The sequence below is a fragment of the Hyla sarda genome, chromosome 8 (genome assembly GCF_029499605.1).
Source record: "Hyla sarda isolate aHylSar1 chromosome 8, aHylSar1.hap1, whole genome shotgun sequence".
Taxonomy (NCBI): Eukaryota; Metazoa; Chordata; class Amphibia; order Anura; family Hylidae; genus Hyla; species Hyla sarda.
The window spans coordinates 9926075-9938520 of record NC_079196.1 but is presented as its reverse complement, the minus strand read 5'-3'; the positions used below and the strand labels follow the sequence as shown (position 1 = coordinate 9938520).

General features: G+C 43.1%; 1 protein-coding gene across 3 annotated transcripts in view; it reads right to left on the bottom strand.

Moving 5' to 3' along the window:
* Positions 1 to 12446, bottom strand: part of MYLK (myosin light chain kinase) — a 245807-nt gene that overhangs the window by 153755 nt on the left and 79606 nt on the right. For all 3 annotated transcript variants that reach the window (XM_056533517.1, XM_056533518.1, XM_056533519.1), the window contains exons 6-11: positions 7638 to 7803; positions 6451 to 6469; positions 5403 to 5479; positions 3116 to 4330; positions 1343 to 1546; positions 872 to 1006 (exon numbers count right to left, since the gene is read on the bottom strand). In XM_056533517.1, the coding sequence (XP_056389492.1) occupies positions 872 to 1006; positions 1343 to 1546; positions 3116 to 4330; positions 5403 to 5479; positions 6451 to 6469; positions 7638 to 7803 (1816 nt within the window). The remainder of the gene's footprint in view (positions 1 to 871; positions 1007 to 1342; positions 1547 to 3115; positions 4331 to 5402; positions 5480 to 6450; positions 6470 to 7637; positions 7804 to 12446) is intronic.

The window sequence follows — 12446 nt, the reverse complement described above, 5'->3', positions numbered from 1 at the left end:
AAAAGACGTCTTAGGGGCGATCTGATCACAATGTACAAATATATGAAGGGACAGTACGGAGATTTTTCTAGTGATCTTTTTATACCTAGGCCAGTGACCATGGCAAGGGGGCATCCTCTATGCCAAGAGGGATTCTTTACTGTAAGAGCAGAGACACTATGGAACTCTCTGCCACATGTTGTGATGTCTGACTCAATAAACAAGTTCAAGGGGGGGCCTGGATATATATATATATATATATATATATATATATATATATATATATATATTATTTTTTTTCTTTCTTTTTTTATATATATATATATATATATATATATATATATATATATATTTTTTTTTTTTAAATAACAGGTTATGGATACTAGATTTATGGGGATAGAATGTTGATCCAGGGATTTATTCTGATGCCATATTGGAGTCGGAAAGGAATTTTTCCTCTGTCATGGGGCAATTGGAATTAGCCTCATGGGGGAATTTTTGCCTTGCTCTGGATCACCACAGTAGGGTTGTAGGTTTAACTCCATGGACTTTTTTTCATCCTTACAAACTATGTTACTATGAAGCCACGCCCCTTTTTGTAAACAAGTTTGTCTGGAAAAGGATATTTTACGGATAAAAGCTTTTCAATTAAATGGTGGAAATGCACCCTTAATTCTTATTACGATCCATCACTTTTCACGAGTGTAAACTTTTAATTCATTACCCCCAACCCCCCCCCCCCCCCCCATGTCCTCGTTTCGCGCTCGTCTCTGATGTTATGTCACAAGTTCTAGTATTTTTGTAATTTGTCATTATGGACAATGTCCAGCCAGCAGGCACGTGCGCCCACATAGGGGCTCAAAGACTTTCGTTCACAGGCTGTGACTCTTACCATTTAACAACCAGGTGATTTCGGGTCTCGGATCCCCCTGAACGGCACAGCTCAGAACCAAGTCCTGTCCTTCCATCAAGGTGCGACCCTTTAAGACCTGAAGGAAGCTCGGAGAAAATTCTACGGGCTCAAAGCCTGAAATGACAAAAAAAGGACAAGTTGTGCAGAGCATTGTACAACACACTAGAGCAGTGGTCTCCAACCTGCGGACCTCCAGATGTTGCAAAACTACAACTCCCAGCATGCCCGGACAGCCAACGGCTGTCCGGGCATGCTGGGAGTTGTAGTTTTGCAAAATCTGGAGGTCCGCAGGTTGAAGACCACTGCACTAGAGGGTGGAGAGTACACAGCAGCGAGTGCAGGGTCACTGATACATTATACCTAATCATTGCATCCTAACATAACTAACCAATCCCCCACACCCCTTATCTAACCTTGCCGCCCCTCATCTCCAGCCTTTAAGTAACTTACGTTTCACCTTCAGGGTCCACGTACAGCATTGGTGACCATTCACATTGGAGATCTGGCAGCTGTAGGTGCCGCTGTCATGTGACTGAGCTTTCAGCAGGTGTAAAGAGTAAATGCGGCATCCTTCTCTGAGCAGCATGCCCTCCTTCTCCTGGACCCGGGAGCCATCCTTAAACCATTCCAGACGAGGCGGAGGTTCTCCTGACACTAAGAGGAATAATCAGTTACCAAATGTCCCCAATGGGTCACGGAGCAGGAGCAGAACCCAGACCATAATATCATTATTTATAGGAGATCTGACCAGAGCTGTAATCTGTATAGCTCAAACCAGCCACAACAGGGCGACATTTACCTTCACATATTACTGTCATTACAGGGCGACATTATCAATGATATATATCTGCCACTAGAGGGGGACATGCTTCACATATTACTGTCATTACAGGGCGACATTATCAATGATATATATCTGCCACTAGAGGGGGACATGCTTCACATATTACTGTCATTACAGGGCGACATTATCAATGATATATATCTGCCACTAGAGGGGGACATTCTTCACATATTACTGTCATTACAGGGCGACATTATCAATGATATATATCTGCCACTAGAGGGGGACATGCTTCACATATTACTGTCATTACAGGGCGACATTATCAATGACTACAGGGAAACATATCCTACACATATATATCTGCCACTAGAGGGGGACATTCTTCTTCACATATATCTGCCACTAGAGGGGGACATTCTTCTTCACATATATCTGCTACTAGAGGGGATATTCTTCTTCACATAGATCTGCCACTAGAGGGGACATTCTTCACATATATCTGCCACTAGAGGGTGACATTCTTCACATAGATCTGCCACTAGAGGGTGACATTCTTCTTCACATATATCTGCCACTAGAGGGTGGCATTCTTCACATATCTGCCACTAGAGGGGGACATTCTTCACATATATCTGCCACTAGAGGGGGACATTCTTCTTCACATAGATCTGCCACTAGAGGGGGACATTCCTCTTCACATATATATCATTTTGCTGCCCATAGAGAGCAATGTTATTCTTTACATTTCTATGCCACTAGAGGGTGACATTAAGCTGCAGATACTACTCCCTGTATATAAAAACAATGTAGACATCTTCCTGAATATAAGGACACGTTCACGGAACCCTTATATAAGGGTGATAAGTACAAATTCCCTCTATATAAGGACACTGTACACACCTTCCTGTATATCAGGACACTGTAGACCCGTCCCTGTATATAAGGACACTGTAGACCCGTCCCTGTATATAAGGACACTGTAGACCCGTCCCTGTATATAAGGATAGTGTAGACCCGTCCCTGTATATAAGGACACTGTAGACCCGTCCCTGTATATAAGGATAATGTAGACCCGTCCCTGTATATAAGGATACTGTAGACCCGTCCCTGTATATAAGGATACTGTAGACCCGTACCTGTATATAAGGACACTGTACACACCTTCCTGTATATAAGGACACTGTAGATCCGTACCTGTATATAAGGATACTGTAGACCCATCCCTGTATATAAGGACACTGTAGACCTGTACCTGTATATAAGTATACTGTAGACCCATCCCTGTATATAAGGACACTGTAGAACCTCTCCCTGTATATAAGGACACTGTAGACCCGTTCCTGTATATAAGGACACTGTAGAACCTCTCCCTGTATATAAGGACACTGTCAAATCCTCACTGTAAATAAGGACAGGAAACAGTCTTATATTAATACCTTTACACTGGAAAACCACTTTGCTGCCGTCAGACACCTCAAGACTAGATGGAGCGAAGTCAAAGCTTGGAGCTGTTCCAGAGTTGGGCATCCGAGCCTTCTCCACCCCCTTCTGGTTAGATGCCCTCTGGGATCGGGACATGGTGCTCGGCTTCTCCTCATTGAGTCTTTTTCCGTGGACGGTCTTGTCAGAGTCAGGCTGGGGCTGAACCTTTACAGATTTTAAGGTGATGGTGCTGGATGATATCTGAGGACCCTTCATGTCTCTGGGTGCTGCAGGAGACTTGGGGACCTCTGAAACTCCTCCAGGACTCCGCTGACTACGAAGCTTTGGGTCTATATCTCCCTTCTGGGATAATTTTGAAGATGATGGGGAGCTTTTCCTCAGAGAGATGCTTTTCACTGACTGGCAGGTGTTTTGGGCTGGTTCTTCAGTCGGGTCAGTTCTGGGCACAGGCTGAGAAGTAGTTTTCAGGCAGGTTTCCTTGGTTGTAATGTGAGCTGTCTTGGGGTCAATTGGAGTTAAATTCTTCTTGTCACTGGATCTCAGTGAAGTCTCCTTTGTAGACATATTCAAAGGATTCTTAGGTGCTGAATCAAAACTCTGTACCATAAATGAACCCACTGACTGATGACCATCTGTACATTCGCCCACACTGGGCTTTACCGGCCCTTTAGGTCCCAGATCCACAGTTGCTGGTGCAGGGACCTTTTGCAATTTCTGAGAAGATGACGTCTCCTTTATGGTCATCGCTCCTTTCGCTGTAGACTCAGGACTTTTTGACTCTATATTACCTTTGTACCTGGATGTGATTGTGCTCAGCTCTTTGGTGGGCCTGCTTGGGGTCTCGGATGGCTTTACCACTGACTCTATGTTATAACGTGAAGCCACTGTGGGAGTTTGTGAATCTAAGGAAGGTGATTTCTCCTTTACAGAGTGGCCTGCAGGTTCTTCACTAGGCAAAGACAACTTAGTCTTTGCATCCAAAATGGAGATGTAATGGGAGACAATGGACGGTGAGTCTTTGGTAGAACTTGTGACCTGAGGTTTTGTGTAGGAAGTGCTCTTTATGGACCCTTCGGAGAGGTCACGTAGAGAACCAGAGCTTTCTGTACTCAGGATAGGTGAAGATAAATCCTTCTCCAGCTTTCCTGGAGACTCACTCTTGGGATGGAAAGAACGAGACACCGAGGACACGGAAGGCATCGAGGAAACTGAAAGAAGAGAAGACACCAATAGAGTGAGGGCTGAATAGACATAGAGGATAGGAAAGACACCAAGGGAAGGGGAAGACACAAAAGGTGAAGATCCCAGGGGCAGGGCAAGACACCGAGGGCAGGACACCGAGGGCAGGGCAAGACACCGAGGGCATGGGCAACACCAAAGACAGTGAAAACAAGAAACTAAGGACAGAGAAGACAGACAAGAAACAGAGGACAGGGAAGACCTTGTGAGCAAAGAAGTCACCAAGAACAGGATCACTGGGGGCACGAAAGATGATAAGGACAAAAGAGACACCGAGGACGTCAGAGACACCGAGGGCAGGAGAGACACCGAGGGCAGGAGAGACAACGAGGGCAGGAGAGACAACGAGGGCAGGAGAGACACCGAGGGCAGGAGAGACACCGAGGGCAGGAGAGACACCGAGGGCAGGAGAGACACCGAGGGCAGGAGAGACACCGAGGGCAGGAGAGACACCGAGGGCAGGAGAGACACCGAGGGCAGGAGAGACAACGAGGGCAGGAGAGACAACGAGGGCAGGAGAGACAACGAGGGCAGGAGAGACAACGAGGGCAGGAGAGACAACGAGGGCAGGAGAGACAACGAGGGCAGGAGAGACAACGAGGGCAGGAGAGACAACGAGGGCAGGAGAGACAACGAGGGCAGGAGAGACAACGAGGGCAGGAGAGACAACAAGGGCAGGAGAGACAACGAAGGCAGGAGAAACAAAAAGGGCAGGAGAGACAACAAGGGCAGGAGAGACAACAAGGGCAGGAGAGACAACGAAGGCAGGAGAGACAACAAGGGCAGGAGAGACAACGAAGGCAGGAGAAACAAAAAGGACAGGGAAGACCCTGAGGAAACTGTGTCTTCCCTGTCCCCTGTGTCTTCCCTGTTGTCAGAGGACAGGGGAAACAGAGGACAGGGAAGACACAGTGAAAACGAAAAGCAATGAGGACAAGAAATACACCAAGTAAAGTGCAGACACCCAAAGACAGGGAGGACATTCTTCATTTAAATAACATTAGACTGGTCTTTAGTTAAACAGTTTTGGAAACCAGTTACCACTCTGGACAGGATCTATCTTGTCTGTAATGCTCTTGTTTTTAGAAGTTACAGGGGATTTCAGAACTGGAGAAATTCTGAAGAAAAAAAAACATAACATGAGCCAATCACATAATGTGGAATTAATAATAAGAGGGTGAGAAGTTTCAAGGAAGAGCCTGAACCTCTGATTACAGAGAAAGAAGGTGACACCGGAGCCAACATTCCAATAGTCAGAGCAGCTTATCCGCTGCGTTACCCCTCATAGTGATCCAACTACTAAAGCAGAGCTGCAGTGTGAAGCATAGAGAAAAAGACCAGCAGTGTAATCCTCTAAAAAAATACAAAGAGCATTTTAGGCTATGTCAGACGTCAATATACACAGCCACTGAGCTGGAGTCACTGTGTCCTGATGGAGCAGAGCTGCAGGGTAAAGCATATAAATTCATTATAATGACTGACTGAATTACTACTGAATTTAAAGGGGTACTCCGGTGGAAAACTTTTTTTTTTTTTAAATCAACTGGTGCCAGAAAGTGAAACAGATTTGTAAATTATTTCTATTTAAAAATCTTAATCCTTCCCGTACATATTAGCTGCTGAATACTACAGAGGAAATTCTTTTCTTTTTGTAACACAGAGCTCTCTGCTGACATCACGACCACAGTGCTCTCTGCTGACACCTATGTTTTCTATGGGGATTTTCTCCTACTCTGGACAGTTCCTAAAATGGACAGATATGTCAGCAGAGAGCACTGTGGTCATGATGTCAGCAGAGAGCTCTGTGTTCCAAAAAGAAAATAATTTCCTCTGTAGTATTCAGCAGCTAATAAGTACTGGAAGAATGAAGATTTTTTAATAGAAGTAATTAAAAAATCTGTTTAACTTTCTGGCACCAGTTGATTTAAAAAAAAAAAAAAAAGTTTTCCACCGGAGTACCCCTTTAAGTCCCTGTTCAGTTCCTTGTGTTATGTCGTGTGGCTGGACCTGCCCTTTTATAGTCCTTATACTCTGCAGCTACTCAGGTGACCTACAAGATGGCAGCTGTAAATTTAAGCGTTTTACGTACCCGTTACTCCTGTCACCACCTGTAAGAGAACAGAAACGTCATCAATAAATATCCGCCAGTACCACATAGGTGATTGGTCATGTGACCCAAATCCCCCGCAGCCACTAATTTTACATCAACTATATGACAATCAACCAGTGACAAAATATCACTACTACATCACTATTCATATTACATACATGAAAAGAATATGCCCCCCCTTTAAATAGTGTGTTTAGCCACGTACTTATACAGATGGAGACATTTCTTGTAAAATTTATGAAAAACAATAAGTGCCTGTTGATCCCTTGTTTTAAAGGGGTACTACCGTAGAAAACTTTTTTTTATTTTATTTTTTTTAAATCAACTGGTGCCAGAAAGTTAAACAGATTTGTAAATTACTTCTATTTAAAAATCTTAATCCTTCCAGTACTTTTTAGGGGCTGTATACTACAGAGGAAATGCTTATCTTTTTAAATTTCTCTGACGTCACGACCACAGTGCTCTCTGCTGACCTCTGCTGTCTATTTTAGGTACTGTCCGGAGCAGCATAGGTTTGCTATGAGGATTTTCTCCTGTTCTGGACAGTTCTTAAAATAGACAGCAGAGGTCAGTAGAGAGAGCAGTGTGGTCGTGACATCAGAGAAATCTAAAAAAAAAGATAAGCATTTCCTCTGTAGTATATAAAAGTACTGGAAGGATTAAGATTTTTAAATAGAAGTAATTTACCTGGCACCAGTTGATTTAAAAAATAAAAAAAAAAATAAAATAAGATTTAACAATCTTATCCTGAGATACATCATGTCTATTACTCCAGTTACATTTAGAGCTGCATTCACAATCTACTTCTTTTCTGCTACTCACAGCAGTGCATTATGGAAGCTTAGACTATATTTTGTCATCCTATAGCAGTGGTCTTCAACCTGCGGACCTCCAGATGTTGCAAAACTACAACTCCCAGCATGCCCGGACAGCCGTTGGCTGTCCGGGCATGCTGGGAGTTGTAGTTTTGCAACATCTGGAGGTCCGCAGGTTGGAGATCACTGTCCTATAGGATAGAGCTGAGCGTTTTTAGATCACATGACTGTCAGTGGGTGGAGAATAAAGAGGTAACAGCCTATCAGTTGTCCATGCAAGATTAGGTGAGAGATTAGGGTTCATAACAGAGCTCCAGGACCCCTTTCATATTGAGCATCCCCATTACCTACCTTGAACGATCAACTCTGCAGACGCTGCGCTGCTGCCACAACTATTAACCACAGAACAGGTATAAATCCCGGCATCTGCTTTACAGGCTCCTTGAATCTCCAGAAAGTAAACCCCGGACTTGTCGTACATGTTGTACCGCTCTCCGCTCTGCAGCTCCACATTGTCCTGCACATGAATGAGACAACAATTACTAACATTAATTCCAAGTAGTTATTGGCACTGTATATTTTATGGTTACATTTGTAGATTATGATCCAGTTACATTGGCTTACACTCCAGTTACAACCAAAGCTGCGCTCAATCTTCTGCTGTTTCTCCTTGTATTATACTCCAGGTACACTAGAGCTAAAGTGGCAATTCGGATGGTTGCCATAAATATACCATATGCTTAAAGGGTCACTCTAATTAAAACTAATTTTTGCTATTGCACTCCTTATGGTAAATAAAAAATATTTCTAATATACTTTGTTTTAAAAAAAAAAATGAAGTTTTCTATGTTTTATTTGTGCTTAAAAAAGCTCAAGAGCACATTTTCCCCATCTCATACACAGACTTTGAACCGAAGCCCAAACATAGGAAGTGCAGCCTGGAGTGCTGAGGGGGGGGGGGGGGGGGTCCAACCTCATCCAATCATAGCTCCTCTCACACTTAAAGGGCACCTCTCATCAAATAAACTTTTGATATATTTTAGATTAATGAATGTTGAATAACTTTCCAATTGCATGTTAATGAAAAATATGCTTCTTTCTATTGTATTTTTCCCGATCAGTCCTGTCAGCAAGCATTTCTGACTCATGCTGGAGTCCTAAACACTTAGAGCTGCCAGCCTGCTTTGTTCACAGCCAAACAGGCTGTGAACAAAGCAGGCTGGCAGCTCTGAGTGTTCTCCTTTGTGAACAAAGCAGGCTGGCAGCTCTGAGTGTTTAGGACTCCAGCATGAGTCTGAAATGATTGCTGACAGGACTGATCGGGAAAAATACAATAGAAAGAAGGGAGACCCCTAGTGGTCATTTCTTCAAAGTGGAAAATTTAATAGAAAGAAGCATATTTTTTAATAACATGCAATTGTAAAGTTATTCTGCATACATTAATCTATAATATATCAAAAGTTTTTTGATGAGAGGTACCCTTTAACTGCCATATGCTGTTGGTTGGACACACCCCCCCTCAGCACTCCAGGCTGCACTTTCTGTGTTTGGGCTTCGGTCCAAAGTCTGTGTATGAGATGGGGGGGAAATGTGCTCTTGAGCTTTTTTTACACACAAATAAAACATAGAAAACTTCTTTTTTTTTTTTTTTTTTAAACAAAGTACATTAGAAATATTTTTTATTTACCATAAGGAGTGCAATAGCAAAAATGTGTTTTAATGAGAGTGACCCTTTAAATGCTTTCTAGGTGTAATGTCTTCTACCTGTACAGATTGCTGGCTATGTGACATACATCTCCCAAAATTAAAGTCAGCAGTCTGTGCTTTAATCCGCTGTAGAGAAAGAAGGTGATCTGAGAAGTGACTACAGCTCTGACTTTATTAGGAAAAAAAAAAAGATGCCAAGAGCCCATCAGGTCGCCTTAGGCTGCATTCACACCAAATTTTTACAATACCGCCCCCTTATACATTGTCAATTTGAAAACCGTATGCATTGACTCTCCATTGAAAACCGTATGCATTGACTCTCCATTAAAAACCGTATGCCAAACAATGCACCCGGTTGCAATCGTATTGAGTCATGTACGATTTTGTCAGTTTTTTTCCCTGTACCCAAAACCATAGCCTACCACAGTTTTTGGTCCGGGTTAAAAACTGTATTAAAAAGATTTTTTTTTTAACATTGGAGTCAATGGGAACCGTAGAGAACCGTCTGTGCGTACGGTTCCATCCGGTTTGCACCATACGTTTTTTGACTTTGCACAGTTTTTTTTTCTTGGAATTTCAATCAAACAAGAGAAACTTTATTCATAATGGAGTGAAAAGTTAACAACTTATACTTTTTTTCTTAAAAACGGATACAACCGGACATCACTTTTCAAATGGTATATGGGCTATAATTTGTACACATGTTTTGATACAGTTTAGAACGGTTTTGAGGAATCCGTTTTTCATCAAAAAACTGATACGGGAACTGTATTGCAAAAACGTGGTGTGAATGCAGCCTTACTCAGACACAGAACCAGCATGAGGTAAACTTAAAGGCCAGTGATGGAGGGAGGGGAGCAAACTGGACAACTGGCCAGGGATCTCATCACCAAGGAGGGTCTACTTAGGGATTTGGGATCAGATTTTAGGCCTGGTGTACCAGATACCTAGAGGAGATCCTGCGGACATGATACAGTTAAAATCTGTAGTCCATGCCCGTTCTGGGGATCAGCAAACAGCAGGCCCTCTAAACTGCACTGATGATGCCAGCCTTGCACTGTTCCTGCATTATCAGTGCAGTTCTCGAGGACCTGTGATGTAATCAAGGTCACATGGGCAAAAGTTTACAGGTCCAGTGGGGCAGAGTACTAGGAGTCTGGAAACCACAGGGGAACTGCCGACATAAGAGTTCTCTGGACCAGTGTTTCCCATCCAGGGCTCTTCCAGCTGTTGCAAAACTGCAACTGCCAGCATGCCCGGACAGCCTTTGGCTGTCCGGGCATGCTGGGAGTTGTAGTTTTGCAACAGCTGTAGGCACCCTGTTTGGAAAACACTACTCTGGACACTTTCCCTCTCACCTTCAGTATCTCCTGAACTGATAGTCTGGGGAAGAAGGGGTGGGCTAAATACTGCCAAAAAGCTGGGTACAGATAAGAAGGGGTCAGGAAATTAGTGCTGCTACTAGCATGGAAGGAAGTGGAAAGAAATGGGCGAGAAATGGGTGAATAGGGATAGAACTGTTGCCATGTGGAAGGGGTGAGAATAGGGCTAATTCTGTTACCAGAGGTGCTGCACTGTGGTATAAGCTGTTATTAGGGTGGTATTTTGTGCTGCACTGTGATATTTATTTAGGACTGCTGGATAGGTATTTTGTGCTGCATTATAGGATTTAAAAAAAAATCTAATATTATTGTGATTATAACAAAACAAACACTCTTTCAAGTTGCACAATCTTTGAGGTTTTATTAAAGGGGTACTCCGGTGAAAACCTTTTTTCTTTTAAATCAACTGGTGGCAGAAAGTTAAACATATTTGTAAATTACTTCTATTAAAAAAATCTTAATCCTTCCTGTACTTATTAGCTGCTGAATACTACAGAGGAAATTCTTTTCTTTTTGGAATTCTCTCTGATGACATCATGAGCACAGTTCTCCCTGCTGACGTTATTATAATAATAATAACGCTTTATTTATTGTTGTGGGATCTGAACCCAATTCCCCAGCACTGCAAGGCAGCAGTGCTAACCACTGAGCCACCATGCTGCCCTTAGCATACATCTGCTATGCACGGTTGCTAAAATGGACAGAGATGTCAGCAGAGAGCACTGTGCTCGTGATGTCATCAGTGTTCCAAAAAGAAAGGAATTTCCTCTGTAGCATTCAGCAGCTAATAAGTACTGGAAGGATTAAGATTTTTTTTTATAGAAGTAATTTACAAATATGTTTAACTTTCTGGCACCAGTTATAGATACATCTGAATCTATAAGCACGATAAGGAAATGCACTATGGTATTTGGTGCTGCTGGAAAAGTATTTTGTGCTGTACTGTGGTATTCGATGCTGCTGTAGAGGTATATTATGATGTACAATACTGTTTTATTAATGCTGCCAATAATGTATTTTTACTGCACGGTGGTATTTGTTTAGCACTGCTGGGGATGTTTTTTGTGCTGCACTGTGTTATTTGTTTAGCACTGCTGGGAATGTTTTTGTGCTGCACTGTGTTATTTGTTTAGCACTGCTGGGAATGTTTTTGTGCTGCACTGTGTTATTTGTTTAGCACTGCTGGGAATGTTTTTTGTGCTGCACTGTGGTATTTGTTTAGCACTGCTGGGAATGTTTTTTTGTGCTGCACTGTGGTATTTGATTAAAGGTATTTGTGCTGTACTATACTATTTTCTTAGTGCCACTAAAGAGGTATTTTGTGCTGCAATTTGGTATTTGCCACTGCTAAGAATGCTAAGAAGCATTGTGACATTTGTTTAGCACTGCTGGGAAGTTTTTATGTGCTGCACTGTGGTATTTCTTTGGCCCTGAAGGGAAGATACTTTGTGCAGTGCTATGATAATTGATGATAATGAAGAGGTATTTTGAGCTGCATCGTGGCATTTGGCGCTGCTGGAGAGTGCCAATGGAGAGGTATATTATGCTGCACTCCTTACATTGCAACGTATTGTGTGCGCTGCATGGTGGTATTGGGCTGGCACTGATTGTGGTAATATGGGCACTGCACAACATGATAATGAGGTTGGGACTGATGTTGGGGAATGCACTGTGCTAAGTTTCTGGGGTTGGATGATGATGAGGTCGGGGGCTAATGTTGGGGTTGAGGCTGGATGATGATGAGGTTTGGGGCTGATGTTGTGGATAAGGCTGTGCTCAGCATTTGGGGTTGGATGATGATGAGGTTTGGGGCTGATGTTGAGGATGAGGCAGTGTTCAGTGTTTGGGGTTGGATGATGATGAGGTTTGGGGCTGATGTTGGGGATGAGGCAGTGTTCAGTGTCTGGGGTTGGATTATGTTGAGGTCGGGTGCTGATGTTGGGGATGAGGCAGTGCTCAGTGTCTGGGGTTGGATGATGATGAGGTCGGGGGCTGATGTTGGATGATGATGAGGTCGGGGGCTGATGTTGGGGATGATGCCATGCTCAGTGTCTGGAGTTGGATGATGATG